This window comes from Dermochelys coriacea, chromosome 10, assembly GCF_009764565.3.
Source record: "Dermochelys coriacea isolate rDerCor1 chromosome 10, rDerCor1.pri.v4, whole genome shotgun sequence".
Classification (NCBI taxonomy): Eukaryota; Metazoa; Chordata; order Testudines; family Dermochelyidae; genus Dermochelys; species Dermochelys coriacea.
Window position 1 is genome coordinate 15,640,549 of NC_050077.1, and position 17,524 is coordinate 15,658,072.

Genomic DNA, 17,524 nt, shown 5'->3' on the forward strand with positions numbered 1-17,524 from the left:
TGAGCCCCAGGCAGTAGGGCTGAAGCATGTAACTTAGTTTGGCGGGGCCCCCTGTGGCATGGAGACCCAGGCAGTTGCCCTGCTTGCCATCCCCTAATGCCAGCTCTGCACTTGCAATCCCCCTAAACCATCCCATGACCTCCCTGGTTGCTTAAACCCCCAGGGTGAGAAACACCATTCTAGATGAGTTGAGTACACTCTGGAAGACCTCTGCATACCTGCAGATTGAGAACCACTGGTCCAGGCTATGCCACTCCATCACTGGCGCGTAGGGGAACCCAGGGCCAACCACTACCCTGCGTTCCAGCCCAGGGACCCCGCAACACACAGCCAAGGTCTGCTCAGTCCCCAACCTTGCTGCTCTCTCCCTGGGCTGCTGCCTACGCCACCTGCCACTTGGGTTGCCAAGCCTCCAGGATTGTCCTGGAGTCTCCAGGAATTAAAGCTTAATCTTTAATTAAAGATTATGTCGTGTGAGGAAACCTCCAGGAATACAGCCAACCAAAATTGGCAACCCTATCTCCAACAGACTGTCTCCTCTACCCTGCTCTCTCCTGGGTATGTCCTCCACAAGGGCCAAGCTCCCAGGGGTTCAATTCTTTCCCCGGGTGTCTTCCTGCCTTCTCTCACACACAGAGAAGGATGGTGGCAGACTTCCTCACTACAGTCCTTGCTATTGCCAGCCCACACTTGCTCAGCTGAGCTTCAGCTTTGGCTCAGGAGTTGCATCTACAGCCTAATCCCCTCATGTGTGGCCTATCACACTAACTGGCTCTTTCTTGGCTTCCTGAACTCTTTTAGGGCTGCTGTGGGTGGATACCCCATCACACTTGTGCTTCTGCAAGTTCAGCAGTTCTGGGCTTTACTACCCAAGTCTGTTGCTAGGAGAGGTACCTATGATTTGCCAGTCCAGACCACTGAGCCATCGAGTCTGAAATGCCACCTCTTGGCCAGGATTGGCCAAATTAAAGCTTAATCTTTAATAAAAGATTATGTCATGTGATGAAACCTCCAGGAAAACATCCAGCCAAAACTGGCAACCCTATGGCCTCTGGCAGACACAAACGTCTGGGGTGATATCCTGATACCACTGAAATCAATGGGAGTTTTGCCACTGATGTCACTGGGGCCAGGATTTCACCTCTGCATCAGAAGAGGTGAGGATGCGTAAATGAAACATGCATTCGGAAGTTCACTTGTTGTTGGAGGAAATAGTTTTAAGCAGTTGATTGAGCTCTCTGGGCAAATCCTCTATCAAAAATGAATACTAGCAGGTCTGCCACCTCTTTGAAGAGTCTGCATCGCTGCAAGGAGGCCTCCCCTATGGAGGCTGCCCACGCACAAGAGGTGACCTCAGCAGGTCTCAGATTGAAAGTCTACAGTTTGCCCTTGAGGCTCCAGGCTCCCCCACTTCCACATGCTGATCGGCTGAGGTGCTGGCTCCTTTCCTTCTGCTTCATCAAGCAAAAAAAAAACCCATGAAAGGCCCTCAGCACCTAGCAGATTTCCTCCTTTTAGCAATATGCTTCTGCTATAGAGAGAAGGGGTTTTGTTCACTGAAGCCAAGTTTGCAGTAGATAAGTGAGCAGTTATATTTTAATAAATAATCTCTTCCCATCCATCTACAAAAAGAGCGCACAAGTGACAGAAAATACCTTGATTGGACACTGTTATCCATCTCCCCCCTCCCCAGTAGAGCACGGTACTAAGCTAACCTAGAGATATTACAGGCACTTGTGGGCACTGCACAATGGAAGATACTAGCCTAGATGGCTCAATGGTTTGATCTGCCATTCAAATCCCTGTGAGGAAGAGATTAGTTCAAAACACCTCTCACTAAGTAATGGGGTTTTTTTGGGAGGGAAAAAAGTCATTGGGAAGAACTCAAGTTGAGGTGGTAGAATCCAACCCTTGCAGTTAAGAGAACACAGTGTGTGAAAAGCAACATTCATTGCTCCCCGTTGTATCAGCAGGTAGCTACCGCAGAAGATGGAAACGTGTCTCTCTCACAGCCAGTCTCTGACACTTTACGTATTCCAGATAAAATCATCATCACACTACCGATCCAGTGGAATAAATATCACATTACAAAGTCTCTCCACACTGCACCAAGCATTAGAGTAGAGGGAACTCATAGGGTCTCTCTATATTGCATGGCACCAATGCTGAGACCAGGTCAGTCAACTCTGGCTCGGGCTACAGGGCTAAAAATAGCAGTGTAGATGTTCAGGCTCAAGCTGGAGCCCAGCTCTGAGACTTCATGAAGGGGGTGGGTCTCAGAGCCCAAGGCCAAGCCTGAACAGCTACACTAGCCCTGCAGCCCGAGCCTCACGAACCCAAGTCAGGCCAGCCATGGCCATGCCACAAGTCTTTTATAGCAGTGTAGACACACTCATAAGGGTCAGAACTGCTTCCTGTTCCACACAGAGCACCTTGGGTTGCATGGGTTCTTTACACAACACACTCTGGAACTCTTTGCCAGGGGCTGTTGTGAAGGCCAAAACTATAATACCGTTCAAAGAAAGAACTAGAGAAGTTCCTGAAGGATAGGTCCATCAATGACTATTAGCCAGGATGGGCAGGGATGCAACACCATGCTTTGAGTGTCCCTAGCCTCGGTTTTGCTAGAAGCTGGGAGTGAATAACAGGGGATAGATCACTTGATTGCCTGTTCTGTTCTTTCCCTCTGAAGCACCTACCATTGGCCACTGCCAGAAGACAGAATATTGGGCTAGATGGACCATTGGTCTGACCCAGTATGGTCGTTCTTATGTTCTAGTCTCTGCAGCTGTTCTCTTCAACACCCCCTGCAAAGGATCCACCAATCTCTCCCTCACTCAGCCACCAGCCTGCTTCCCCCTTGCGCTACCCTACTCTGTGGGGACAAAGGTAGGGCCCATGAAGCTACATCCTGTGCCAACATAAGCACCTAAATCCTGCCCTTGCCCCCTCTGCAGCATAACTGTCCTGCTAACATCAGCACTCTATGGCCATAGGTGGGGACAGTTGTGACATATGCTGTACATGCAACATTTCCAAACAAAGAACTGTTAGTCTGGGGGGGAGGTGAAGAAGAGCAGGGCTAGGAGAAATGGAAGTTTTTATTCCAACTTTTTTTTTTAAAGTTTCTTTTCTTGTTTCATTATCTCCTGTTTCATTTATTGTATTTTATAGTACCTAGCCCAAAATGAATCCTAATTGATTACAATGTAGGCTTTATTAGCAGAGTTCATTTTAAAAGCACAGATTATCATTGTCCAACCTGTAAATATATAAAACATTTGTTCTGCAATCACATCATTTTTGCAAAGATCACAAGTGAATTAACTGTTAAATATTTATAATACAATAGCATCCAAAGGGTCCAAATGGAACTGGGGTCCCATTGGACTGGGTGCTGTACAAAGACAGCCAAAGACAAGCTCCTGCATAGAAGAGCTTACAATCTAACAAATCTCTTTTAATGTTTCTGTTAAAAGGCACTTTCAAATATATATAATGCAACAAGGATCACATTAATTATTGTGCATTTTAAGTGTACTTGTAGGACTACATTTTAGGACCGTGACCCAAAGCCCACTGAAGTGAATTGGAACCTTTCCATTTACTTCAATGAGTTTAGGGCAGGGGTTCTCAAACTGTGGGTTGGGACTCCAAAGTGGGTCGCAACCCCATTTTAATGGGGTCACCAAGGCTGGTGTTGGCCCTGGCCCACAGCAAGTCTGAAGCCCAAGCCCCACCCCCATCGGGGCTGAAGCCAAAACCTGAGCCTCACCACCCCGGGCTAAGGTTACATGCCCCCACCCACGGCATGTAGCACCCCAATTTTTCTTGTCAGAAGTGGGTCACGGTGCAATGAAGTTTGAGAAGTGCTGGTTTAGGGCATTTAGGGTCTGATCTAAGGCCATTTTGTTAGGCAGTATTCATACCTGTTCGATCACACTAATTAAACTACTCAAAATATGTTTCTATTGTCATTAAAATGTGTTCCTCCCTCTGAGTAGCAGGATATTTAAGAACTCAAGGGAAAAAAATCCAGGTAATTGTGGTTAAAGAAATTAGTCCTGCTATCCAAACATCAGGTCAGTTAGATATGTCCCTCCAGTAGCTGTATACATTCCAAAGTACTATACCGGGCCATAAACTTCATTATTTCTGCACCAAGATTCCCCATTACATGGTGTCACTTCTGGAGTAATAGAAGTTAAGTTTTAAATAATGACTAGTGATTTAGGACATCACTGTTGGGTGCCCAACTCGTCGCTACTACCGATTGGATGGTTTAGTGAGGTCCTCGGATCAGCCCTGCCGGGGTCGGTCACGGCCCTGGTGGAGCGCCGAGAAGACGGTCGAACTTGACTATCTAGAGGAAGTAAAAGTCTTATAAAAAGAGTAATTTTGCTAATGTGCAGAGCACCCCTGCCCACTGAAAAATAATTTATTTATAAAGCCTGCCCTGCAAAAGCAATCTGGGTGTTGAACAATCAAACAATTTCTCATTACAAATTAAAAGAACATTCTGACCTCAGGAAAATTACAAACAAAGCAGGTAAACAAAAACTATAAGAACAGAGAAGGTGTTTCAAATCGGGCAACCAAAATCACTAATCTCTTTGAAAAGCCTGACCTACAATTTAGGATAATTTCAACAAGAACTATGAGATCTAGTCACTAAACATTTGTCTTTCCAAAAACAAACAAAAAAGAAACCCCCCAGGAGGAAATAACCCCTTAATCCTCCAAATGCTGAAATATACAGGAATGTGTGGAGAAGAGAGAATGAGGCCAGTAGCTAACTTTAGCTGCCTTGTCTGAAGCTGTGAATTTGTGTGGAGTATTTTTTTAGCTGTTCATCGTGTTCCTCATCGCCATGTTGCTGTTGGTAATGCTGGTACAGTTTGGAGCTACTGGCTGCCCCAGTTCCTTCTACAGTTGGAAGGTGCCCACTGGACATATGGAGTATGGTGGAAGTCAGTGATTTAATGTAATTTTTGGCTAGTGTAAGAGTCTCAATTTTAGAAAGTTTATTCTCAGCTCTCACATGAGGGATAACCTCCCGCAAGGCCTGGAATGCATTATTGAGCTTGTGCATTCTCTGCCTCTCCCGTTCATTGCTTTCCAATCGCCTCAAGTGTCTGTCTTTGTTGTTCCAAGCATGTTTGGCTTTGACTGTACCAGTCTTGTTGCTCTCATTGTTTCTGCCATTTCTCCTTTCTTTACGTCGCAAACATTTCACCGGTTCCTCTTTGCTCAAAGTTGTCTCCCCAAGAAAGGCTTCTTTGTCAACAGCAAGCCTGTGCTTCGTTCTTTTGCTTTTGGTCTTCATGTTTCAGTAGATGGTGGGGAAACGTCACCCAGCCTGTTCTCCCACTAAGTTAATCTTCTGGTACTAGACATCAACATGCTGCAAAAACATAACATCAACATCTTCAGCTGTCGTTACGTTTCAAACTGAACAAATGGAAAGTCATTGTGCTGTTTTGCTTTGTACCAGCATCTACCTGCAAAATACTGTGAAACTACCAGCTGGACCTTTTATTTATTAGTATATGTTTTACTGATTGTTAACATCAGCCCATCTGGGCTCTGTGGATGGAAGTAGGGCCCCTGGAGAGGATCCTCTTAACCACAGCACCTGGGCAGTGGTGGTGGTGATGTATTTGCATCTTGATTCAGGCATGTTAGTGGGACTGGAAGGGGGGGTGAGGGGAAGAGGGAGGGAGCCTGTACTACATCTGCTCATAATGTACTTGCTTTGGATTTCAGTCTCCAACTGGCAACATTCATTGTCTCATTTGTCTGATTCAGTTGGCCTCTGTTTGGGGCCCCTCCCCTCTAATTGAAGGCGAGGCCACTGTAGTTCTCTGTGGCGAGATCCTCTCCAGGTTCATTCAGTCCTTGGCCTCTCTGCTGAGAATGCCAATGAGCATGCTAAAACTGGAGCCAAATGAGTGTTTGACATGGGATCCTGTCCAATAGAGCCTGTTGGCTTTCAGTCCAGTTCCATTTCACATATGCCACAGGCCAACTGACATGACTACAATGTGACAATGCTTATAACCACAGAGTAAGGCATTACAAGGAAGACGGACAATGGAAACATTTGGCCAAGTTCTCCTCTTGGCTACAATGATATCACTAGTTTAAGTGAGAGAAGAATTTGGTCTGTCATGAGCAACTAGAAACAGAACAATATTAAAAAAAAAAAAGTGACTGCAAACATTGGTGAGCCAAGTCTGTTCCCTTAAGCAAGAGCTGTCCTGAGGGAAAACAGGAAAGGAATTTAAAGGCTGGACTGAGATGCAGCATTTCCAGTTTAGAGATCTCAACAGCGTAAAGAGTTCTTTAGCGTCAGCAAACCAGAATGTGAGAAGCACGACAGGAGTATGACTGTCAGTAAAGGCTTAGTTATAAACTCCCTTTCCTCCCAGCTCCTGGCACCCATTCCTTATGAGCTGAATCACATCCATGTGCATGCACACAGAATCAATTTGGGACTAGATCCCTGGATATCCAGCTCCAAATAAGGCAAGTTTCTTCCACTGGAGCTAAAGGAAAACTTGTGAGAGTAGGAGGTCCTGTTTGTGGGCAGCAGCACACACTCACATTGCAAAGTCAACACATTATGCTGTCCTCTGAATGCCCCCTTTCTCTTTCCCCCCATTCCTTTGAGTGTTGCTCTCTTGCTTCCTCTCACAGCTCTCCCAACTTCACCATCTGTCTCGCCACCTTCTCTTCATGCCATCCAGACAACTTTTAGGAGCCATTAACTCAAATTTGTATTCATTTCTCATTCACAAGCCAATGCCTTCCTATTTGTCATTTGCTTTGTCTTGCCTTTAAAATGCCAGCTGCGTCAGTTTTGTCCACAACTGGTGGAAGGCTCAGACTGCTCCTCCTCATTGATAGTCTTCCCAGCTCTCTTCCAGGGACACCACCTTGCTATTTTGGACTGTTGCATTTAGAGGCTGGCTGTTATCAGCACCCACAGTGAAAACTCCTGTATGGTGCACCAGCGACAGAGTTCCTGCTGCACAGTAAAGACTGGCATGCTGGCAGCAGTACCTCCTCCTGCAGTTGTAGCAGCAGTGCAGGAGGGGGAGTGGGTTGTAGCCTCTCTTCCTTCACCAGCTAATGGCCAGGGTATAGCCATTTTGACACTTAGTATAACAGCAATTTCTACACCTCCCAAGTCAATAATCTAGCTAACACTGGCAGCATGGCAGAGTCTAGTCTTCCTGTGCCATGGGACAGGGCACCTGCACAGGTGCCGTAATGCCCCTTCCTTCCAGGCTGATGAGCCATAAGACAGTGATGATGCAGCAGCACCCTCCACCTCCACTCTGTGCCAATGCTTGGTACAATGGCAGACATCTGGCAGCAGCCCCCCTTGTGCTGATGACTGTTATTAATGGGGGGGTGTCCATTTACTCCCCTTCGTTCCAGTCTTAGAAAATATTTCTGGTGATGCACTGAAATGCAAGTGACTGGAGAGTTGGACTGCTGTTAGAGATTGGCCATAGAGCTTAACTCCTCTCCTAGAAGGACAGGAGAGGTGCACCACCACTCCACATCACCACCTCTTGCAGTAGAGGGTAAAACTGATTGAGGATGCTGGGAAAACCGACATCACCGCCGCCACCTAGGAGCATCCTCAGCTGCTCCTTTCTCTGTGTTCACAGCATTCCAGCTGCCCTGTGCCAGCTACTCTGGCCACTCTTTGGGTTCATACCTCATCACAGGGTACTCAAGTTTTCCAGCAGAGGACCTATGCTCACCTCACAAAGTGGTTTGATTGGGGGCCTCCAGCCCAAGGCTGCCAGGGGAGCAAGACAAGAATGCATCTCAGGTTTCACCCACCAGCCCCACACCACGCTGCCTGAGAGTCATGGGCGCCTGAGGAAGACAGCTGGGGGACAGGGCGGATATTGGGGAAAAGAAGAACCAAAGCCAGGCCAGGAGAAACCTTGGAGCTTCACTCTCTAGGAGAGATGGCAAATCAGAAGAAGGATGGAACCGTGCAAATAGGCACCAAGGAGAGCAGCCAAATCCCTGCCTCCCCTGCAGAAGGCACTGCCACTGGGAAAGCAACCAGCTGCTCCTTGACAGACACCCACCTTCCTGGACTGGGGTGGCAGCCAGCAGAGGAAAGGGGGGAGTTCCTAGGAGAAGAGGTTTTGGCAGATTAAGGGGAGCACGGAGCCAGGTGGAACCAGTAGACTAAGGATAACAGGTGACAATCGGGTACGTGAAGTGGCTTGGGGGGGAAGGTTGTTTTCAAATACAGCTACCCACCCCAGACCCACCCCCAAACCCACCCCTCCTGTAGCCCACAGTGCGGTAGTGTCACCGGGCAGGCTCGGCGCTACCTCCAGGGGAGACGAGGGAGAGTCCTGGCGGGAGTGTGGGGTCAGCAAGGGGCTTGGGCAATGCAAGGGGGGTGGCACTGGGGGCTGGGGCAGGGGGAGGAGAGGGGGCCGGGGTGGCATTCCGAGCTCGCAGAGCGGGAGGAGAGGCGAAGGCTAGCGAGGGAGGGAGCAAGCGGGCAGGCAGAGGAGGAACTCGGTCGGGGCAGCGGGGGACGGAAGGCACAGGAGGGAGAGAGCGGAGAAAACACCTACCGCGGGCGGAGGGACCGGAGCCCCGCGGGAGGGCTCCACAGGGGAGGCGGTGGGCACGGCGGGGCTGGAGCGGCCAGTGCAATTTCAGACAGCGGGCGCCCCTCCGCCACGCCCCGGAGCCTGGTGCCCGGCCCGCGTACCTGGGAGCCGGCGCGGAGGGCGGGACGCCGGGCGCGCGGCGGCTCGCAGGTGGCTGAGACGCGCGCGACCGCAGCCTGCCCGCCCGGCGGGCCTAGGACACGTCGCTTTAGTGGCGGAGCCAGCGGGAGGCGGAGCCTGGCGCCGCGGGAGCGTCCCTGCAAATCCCCAGCGGGGCGGGGGGAGGGCGAGGGGGCGCCGCTGCGGGCGGGGCGCCCCCTGCGCGGGGGCAGAGCCCGGACCGCAGAGCCGCGGGGCAAGTTGCGGTTTCCACGGGGCAGCGCGGCGGGAACGTGGGTCCTTCTCGCGCGGGCGGCGGCGCCCGCTCCTGCAGCCCAGAAGGCGGCATTGTGCGGCCCAAGTTAAGCGTGAGATGGGCCCGCCCTGTGAAGAAAAGCCCGTTTGTCCAATAGCTTGGAGAACTTGTTCGAACACAGCTTAAGCCTGTAAGAATATGATCACAGAGTATCGGGCGTGGAAGGGACCTCAGGAGGTCATCTAGTGCAACCCCCCGCTCAAAGCAGGGCCAAGCCCCAGATCCCTAAATGGCCCCTTCAAGGATTGAACTCACAACCCTGGGCTTACCAGGCCAATGCTCTAATCCCTATGAAAACAACACACCAGGAAAGCTGCCCCCCCTCAGGGCAGCACAGGGCTCTCTGCCTGCAAACATTGTGTCAATTCACCAGAGGACAGCTTCGGCTTGCACACTCAGTGTTCCCAAATGTCTGGGGGTTTTAAATTATGAAAAGACGGGCTCTGCTTTGGGCTGCGCTTCCAGCTGGGCACCGAGACCGCGCTGGTTTTGGATGGGGCAGCAGGCTGGGGGATTTCCAGTTCAACACTAAGGTGCTGCAAGTGGGACTGGTGATGCAACAGGCAGAAACTCTTCCCTCCCAGTCAGGACTGAAACAATGCTCCATCCGACACGATCGCAGTTGGCACTCTGCTGCGAGAGCCTCTCCGACGGAGCACAGATAACGAGGTCATCGTGACTACTTGTCATTAAAGAGGAACAGGCTTGGCAAGCTGGTCAATTGACCTATTTGTCCATGGTTAAATATAGTCCAGTATTCCAGCAAGAATTCCCTGAGGGAGGTGGGGGCCTGCGTTTTTGACCGCATGATGGTACTATTCCATCTTTTTTTAAGGGCAATTTGTTTTGCATTTTTCTGAACTAAAATAACCCAATACACTAGCTTTTTAATTATATGTAATTATAATTGGGCATAAGAATTTAAGGCTAAGCCTCCTAGAGACAATGAAGTCTTACTCTTTTTTGTTACTGTTCTAATAAGTTACTGCTTTAAAATATTTGACCATTTTTGACATTTGACAATATTTGACTGGTCAAATACTCAGCCCTAGAGAGGAAGGATGGATGGGTGTGTGATAGGGCACTACTGGGACTTCACAGAACTGGGTTCAATTCCATATTCCACTACAAACTAACACCTTGGGCAAGTCACCTAGTCTCTCTGTGCTGCAATTTACCATTTATAAAATGCAGTGAATAGCACTTCCCCCTTCCACAGGAACGTTGCAGCGGTAAATGGGTAGGACTGGGAGGTGTTCAGAGACTGCGGTGCTCAGGGCCGTAAGATATGAAAGTGATAAAAGGGCCATGGGATCTTCAAGGGCTGTGGGAAAAGCCCCCATGTCCTAGTCAAATTTCAACCTTAGCCATTATATTTTGCCTACTTAAAGCTTCTCCTGTGATTTAAGTGAAGTGTCTGTTGGTTAAAATCCATGGACGGAATTTTAAGTTGGAAAAAAACTGCAGAGTTACATTTCTTAAAGGCAGATGCTAAAAGATTCATATATTCCATGGTATAGTGTAACCCAAGTTATTTGTTTCCTGAAGGCTAGAATTGAAAGCATTTTTTAAAATCTTTAAATGCATTTTAGGATCATTACAATGAAAAAGGTCTATGAAAGAATTATTTCTATATATTGTGCACTTTGAAGTAGTTTTGTCACTTCCTAAACTGAAGACAGAAACACAAGTAGTGAAATTAGTAGCACAGCAACAGTTTACCATGTTAACTCTACACAAACTATATTGCTGTTCACTAAATATATGCTACAAATTCTGAAATATTATAATTTTGTGCCAAATTCATCCTCACTAAAATTCCATTTCAGTTGCATTTTTTAAAGTACAAATGTTATAATAGATTTCTTTTTAGTAGCTAATTATGTCATCTGTATTTAAATATGTTCACCTGTTCAAAATTTTCACAAGTTTCTTGCACTGTTTCCATTTTTCAGTCTTAGTTTCTTGCATGTTTTTCACATTGCTACAGTAGAAGAAAGAGTCAAGAGTTGCAAACACAAAAATACTTTGTGCCTATCCTGCCACATGGAAATCAAAGTGCTTTACAAACATTAAGCTTCAATGACCTATAACTAGGGAAGCACTATCCCCAGTTTACAGATGGAAAAACTGAGGCATATAGAATTTTTGGCCCACATATTCAAAAGAGGCCTCCAACTTTATATGGCTAATGTGGGACACATACGGCCTCATTTGAGGAAGTGATGACCACACAACTCCAATTTAAGTCAATAGGAAATGCAGGTGTTCAGCACTATGAAAGTGCCCCTAAGTTGGGCATCCAAAATCTAACGCATTGAATGCCATTTTTGGAAGCATGGGCTCTTTTTGACTTGCTCCAAAGTCACACAAGAAGTTTGCTGAGGAGCTGGAAATAGAGTCCAAGTCTTGAGACTTAGAATCCTCTACCCAAGGACCCATCTTTCTTCTCACTATATGCAATTTTGGTGGTGTTGGTAATGGCAGCTTTAGAAGGCCCAGGCATAAAGAATTGTCTTATTACTGAAGCATTTTTGAGTACTTCATTTACATTATTTTTTTCATTTTAAAATGTTTTCCATCATCATGTAAACCAGGAAAACAGGAGTTCAGAGGTTTATACCAAGGTCACTCACCCCGTTAATTGTCTGTAAAGGGAGAACTGATATGCAACCTCTTCACAATAAAACAGCGAGTATGTCAGTTCTACTGAGACCTCCTTATGCCAAAAAGCAGGAACCCATGCCTACTTCATGACAACAGCAGGGTTTGTTTTGTTTATATAAAGACATGTACATTAATGTGTAGTCTTTATTGAACCTCACATAATTATGGCAAAACCCACAGTGATGATTTCAGATGCTAACACATTTAAACACATTTTCACTTGAAAGATATTACTACAAATTAAATCTATGCTATACTTTGAACAGTGCTTTCCTGTAGAGGGTATGTGTTATGCAATATGATGTTCAAATGATGGTGACACATACTAGCAGAAGAGATCAGGAATCTAAAATACACCCTCTCATATAGGCTCTGTTGTGCTGTGTAGGTTGAAGGGTCTGGGGCTTCAGGCACCTGGGGTAGAATAGATGCTGCCCAGTTTCTCGCTTATGAACACATTGATTTCACTCCCACAAGTAGTCCCACTGATTTCACTGAAATGAAGAGCTGAACAAGTACCAGAACTGAGTTGGGCTAAGAATAAACAAACATAGACATGAAGGTTATAAATATATAACTGTATTTTATTTTTGAATATTAAATAGTGTTTTTAAATTACAAGCAATTTATTGAATCACACAATGCATGATAATCAATATACAGTAGAAATATTACAATTTAAAAATGTACACAATTGCAAGACAATTTGACCTGAAATTTCATCAACTCTGATATATTGCCAAAAACTTCATACCTGTATTAAATTACAATAGGAAAACCTCATACCTATGATTTTGTTATATAGCTTCTCATTTACAAATTGAATTAAACATTGTATATATACACATCAGTACCATTTATCATTAAGTTACACCCAAGACTGTGCAAGTTCAAACAATTTAATAAAACTAATCATTTTAAGTCATATTCAAGTTTATCTGAAAAACAGGCTGCTGGTATCACAAATACTTATTTTCAATATATTTATATGCTCTTGTACGCTCTCTAGATTTTTTCATATCAAAGACTTGATCCAAAACTTATTAATATTTAAGGATATTTTTGTATGACTTAAAGCTGAAGTAATTTTGTACACTCCATTCTTATTTTAAGGCTATTTCTTATAAGGCTAATATACTTTGATTCCACCTTTCACTAAATCCAACAAATAGCCATGTCACTAACACCTGACTTATCACTGAAATTTTAGCATAGTGCTTAATAGTTAAAAAACAAAAAAAAACAACACAAGTATTTCCCTACCAACCAGCCCCTCATGAAAAAAGATTCAATACTACATATAAATGTATTACTTAAAATACTGATAAAAGAAAGAGGCTTGAATGGCTTTCATTAGTGCATCACCAAGGATATGAAAAAAGTGTTTAATCTGTTCGTTTCCATGGAAATGGCAGCTTACATGTACAACATACAGCTGAAGGTTAGGGACTTGGGAAGGTACAGGTGTTTCAAATAAAAAAATTGACTTCTCATTTCATTGGCATCTCTGTGTGATCTAGTCACATTTTCTCACCAAGAAATTTTTAAAATCACATTAGCTTCCATTTTAGATTGTAGATGCGATCTTTTTTTGTAAGATATTTAAGTAGCCAAATTAAGATAATGCCTTTTACCATTTAAATAAATAATCAAGACCTTCTATTAGAGAAGAAACTAAAATGGAATCAACCCTCATAATAAACCATTGAAAAAAACAAATATTTCTAAAACTGAAACCGTTTGGGTAACTAGTGCAAGAGATTACAGAATTTAATGTATTGCTCATTTGACAAATCACCTCAACTTGATTACATTTCAGCTACTCCACAAATTTGCCTTCCTTGCATAATTCATTGTTGGAACGTGGTTTACCACTTGAACATGGTAGTGGTTTGTAATAAAATTTAACGATATACATTTCCAAAAAACTGATTACAATTTTAATCTAGTGAATTGGATTAATGAAATTAGTATCCATTGAGATTAAGGAAGTGTGGCAATTTACAGATATAACAATGATTTTTCTTTGTAATATGGCTAAAGAAACACTTTGTATATCATCCCACACACACACAAATCCCATTTTGAACAAAAAAAAGGTCTGTTTGGCAATTCATTAGCAAACAGTCCATTTGGACACAGGAGTAAACTTTCATTGTTATGTAAGGTTTTAAGACATGGTACTCTCACTAAAGAGAATGGGAGAAAATCCTGATGTGTTGAATGCAAGGTTAAATACTGCTCAGCTGCACAAGATCTGTTCCATAATCTAAATTTCTGAAGTTACAAAAGGAACAAAAGTGAAGCTGCATCTCAATATCCCAGTCAAACTATATTAGCTTTTATTTAACCTCAGAAACTAATGTTCAAAATCAAGAGATTCAGAATTAAGGCTGAAACTCCTTCTCTAACCCTGTGATACTTTAGGTGTTTCAGCACACATGGGGTAGACAATTCCATACATTCTTTGGAGACTCAGCATATGGAGTTTCATTCTTAATTTTGGATTTCCCTGCTTTTTTTATTTATGGTAATATACAAGTGTTACAGAAAAATACAGAGACTGATGAGACACCTTAATCTGGTGTGTTGTGTTTAAGGAATTTTTAAAAGTCTGTATTACAGAACTAATAGGATGTTTAGTTCTGCCACAGCCTATCATTTATATTTTAATATGTATAAAGAGCATACCACGTAAAAGCTCCTTTAAACCCATTACAGTATAGACTGTAAGTGTATATTTAGAACTGGCTTTGCATTTAAAGATATGTTGTAAAATTCTATGAAAAGTTGTTGCTCTGCATGTGCAACAGTAAATTTCTATTATGTTACTCACACTGAAGTACAAGTCTCCCTGTGACTCTCAGGTTCCCTCTGGACCTGAGCTCCTCAGTAGGACAACTCAGTATCTCAGCAATTCATTTTATTTCTAGAACTAATCTCTTTCCCTTGAGGGGTATGAAAGCCATTCTAGCTGTAAGGGCCAAATAACTCTTTAAAAAATATATATATATTCATTCTACATTTTTGTATTCCTGTCACTTAAAACCAATGCCCAGTTTTAAACCAAACAGTGTATAAAATAAAATTGCAACATCAAACAGAGCTTAACAGCTGAAAATATGTAGTTCTTTATGCTGCAGATGATTACAATTCTTAGCTTTTCTGTACCTAGACCTATTCAGCAGAAAGACTAGTCCTATACTAAAGCAGAGTAAAAATATTTATGCTACTAAGATGCAGTATGCTGTACAGCCAGATAGCAGCGTTGACCACAAAGCTCTAAATGCCAGCATTTTTCAGTTTTTTCCAATCTGGCCCCACATTTGCGGCTGCATAATGCATTTCACAGGCGAAGGAATTACTGCCCACTGTATTTAGTGAGACAGTGAGGGAACTTGTTAGACAACTTATTTAAAGGATTAATTAAAACCAGCTGGATTTGTAATGGAGAGATAAAACTATGTTCACTTCACTTGGACAGCTTAATGGCAAGCTTTACTATCTTACATCTTTGGATCAGTGCACATTTCAAGCAGCACCATGGAGCCCTGCCAATATCTTAATACAGGCCTGGACAGTTCTGTGGGTGACAAAGTATGAATGCCAATTTTCTATTGATTTAGAAGCAGGACTATTCGCATGCTTAAATCCCCAGTTGTTAATCCTAATACTCAATAGTTTTTGCAGTAATTGAGATAGGAGGATCTACAGGTTTCTGAACTGGAAGGAGACATGGAAGGCCCAATCCATAGTTAAAAAAAATAAATTTGGGCTTCAGAATTCATAGGATGAACAAGTGAGCAGCCAGGTAGGCCTGATGGGTCAATTTTTATTAAAATTAATCTTTTTACAAGATAATTTGCATTGAAACTGGGTTTCAGGGCCAACATATACCTCCCTCCCACCAAAAGTAGACAGTTTTAATGGAATGCAAAAAGGCCATCAAATATGACTAGACAGGAGGGTGCTACTATATGATCACTTTCAAGAGTGAAAATAAGATATTCACTTAATCCAAAATGGATCCCAAAGATATTTCAGACATCCCTCCCCAAGTTTCCTATGAAATACAGTCACTCTCACAATTTGTAGTAGCTACCACTTTAAATGGTACTGCATGTAAGATTCCAGCAATTCTAACATAACACTCAGAAATTATGTTTGTTTTACAAGTGCAGTGCATAGCAAAGACTATAACAGTATAAAATTAACTGATTAACTGGGCTAATTCAATTTGTCTTAATTTTCTTGAAAAAAAATTAAGATTTTGATTCTATACAATGTTGGGGAACATGGGAAGAAAAATCTATAGTGCAATTGCAGTAAGCAAAGTAATATGTAGCAAGTGATATCTTTCAGAATAAATATGGCTCACTATTGATCAACTATCATTCATACAGTTTCAACAACACAGGCACCTGTTGCACAGGACAATTATACACAATTCTACAACAGGTAGTATGTTCAATAGATAACGAACTACATGGAAAAATATAAAAAGAATATGATACAATTCCATACATAAACCAGAATGTAGTGTAACTGCTTTACATGTTTGTTACAAATAATTATCTGAATACTTCAAGTACTTGAAAACAGCGGCATAATCATCATTCAATGAAAAGCAAATTGCATTGATTTAAAAACCAATACATTACAAAGTTAAATACACATTCAAATTAATGTCCTGATTTAACATTGCTTTCAGTGTTTGTTTTAAGTCTTAGTATTTCTTGATTACCTGTATTTCACTCCAGCAGATCCACCTAAGTTTTAGACAGAGTCTATCAGACATTAGTCCAGAGTGGGTATGTACCACATGTAATTCCAGTGAGGAAACTAACTCATCTAATCTTTTTCTCCATCTTCACTACTTCCTATTAGGAGAGGAAAAGTCAGAAGACATAGGTAAGATACTTGCACGTGTTCTTTATTATTTAAAAATATACTAAGGATTTTCTGTACAAGTCTTCCCTTAATTCTTTGCTAGACTTTTCCAAGAACATGACATTCTGGTTCACTTTCTAAAGTGCTGGTTAAAATTTCCTTTTTTTAAACTTTCAGCTACTCCAACATTAAACATGTGGCACACGCATACATAGGGACATCTGCTTAAATCACACAGTTCAATGTCACTGTTTAGGTCACATGAGAAAGTGATGTATGATCTCTAAAACATCTCTTATCAATAGATTACTAAGCAGCAAATATAATACAATGCAAATAAAACTAATACTGATTCATTTTTTATAAAAACTGAGAACCAGGGAACCTCAGTGGCTAATATTTATTTTTAATCTCTTGATAAAATATTGTATTTATAATGATACTTTGAAATTATTTCCGAGTTTGTCCCTATTCTTATTTTATCGTTTTTTCTAAGGCATTTTGGTATTAAAATATACAGAGGAACACTTTAGCAGAGCCAGGAATATAAAGGAAACTGCTCAGTACAGAAATATCATCAGTACCTTAACATTACTGTATATGGGTCTACTGCTAAACCCTCCCTTAAGAAATTCCCTACCCACAACAGATCAAGCTCTAAAAAGACGTTGCAATCCCTAGCAGAATCTCAGGGACATACTTCCTACAAAAAACTAGATTATAAAACAAAATGTAGGTACTACAATAATCTAATACTGCTCTTAAAGGTCCTGAACTAGTGAAATAAAAACAAAAATCAAATTATGGCCAGTAATGGGGCCATCATAGAAAGATTCTCAAATACTTTAGAAGCTATAATTTTTTCCTCTTCATGGGTGAGCATGGTTCCTTC

The 17,524-nt window shown here is 43.0% G+C and overlaps 2 protein-coding genes across 5 annotated transcripts in view; both read right to left on the reverse strand.

The window, feature by feature from the left end:
• Positions 1-3,232: 3,232 nt before the first annotated feature.
• BHLHA15 (basic helix-loop-helix family member a15) lies at positions 3,233-8,891 on the reverse strand. Of its 3 annotated transcripts, none has more exons than XM_043494488.1 (2): positions 8,762-8,891; positions 3,233-5,404 (listed from the first exon to the last, which is right to left on the reverse strand). In XM_043494488.1, exon 2 carries the CDS (start codon positions 5,324-5,326, stop codon positions 4,799-4,801), a length of 528 nt encoding a protein of 175 aa, XP_043350423.1. In that variant the 5' UTR covers positions 5,327-5,404; positions 8,762-8,891; the 3' UTR covers positions 3,233-4,798. The 3 variants fall into 3 exon arrangements, with proteins under 3 accessions (XP_043350423.1, XP_038275747.1, XP_043350422.1); XM_038419819.2 differs by lacking the exon at positions 8,762-8,891 and adding an exon at positions 8,622-8,752; XM_043494487.1 differs by lacking the exon at positions 8,762-8,891 and adding an exon at positions 7,779-8,206.
• Positions 8,892-11,418: 2,527 nt separating this feature from the next.
• Positions 11,419-17,524, reverse strand: part of LMTK2 (lemur tyrosine kinase 2) — an 81,878-nt gene continuing 75,772 nt past the window's right edge. The window contains exons 14-15 of one of the 2 annotated variants that reach the window (XR_006274925.1): positions 16,487-16,622; positions 11,419-12,276 (exon numbers count right to left, since the gene is read on the reverse strand). Coding sequence is in view for 1 of the 2 variants with exons in the window: in XM_038419400.2 (XP_038275328.1) it covers positions 16,594-16,622 (29 nt within the window). In the remaining variant the exon portion in view is untranslated. Of the gene's footprint in view, positions 12,277-12,305; positions 16,623-17,524 lie in introns of those variants that run through there. The other variant, XM_038419400.2, reaches the window with a different exon arrangement.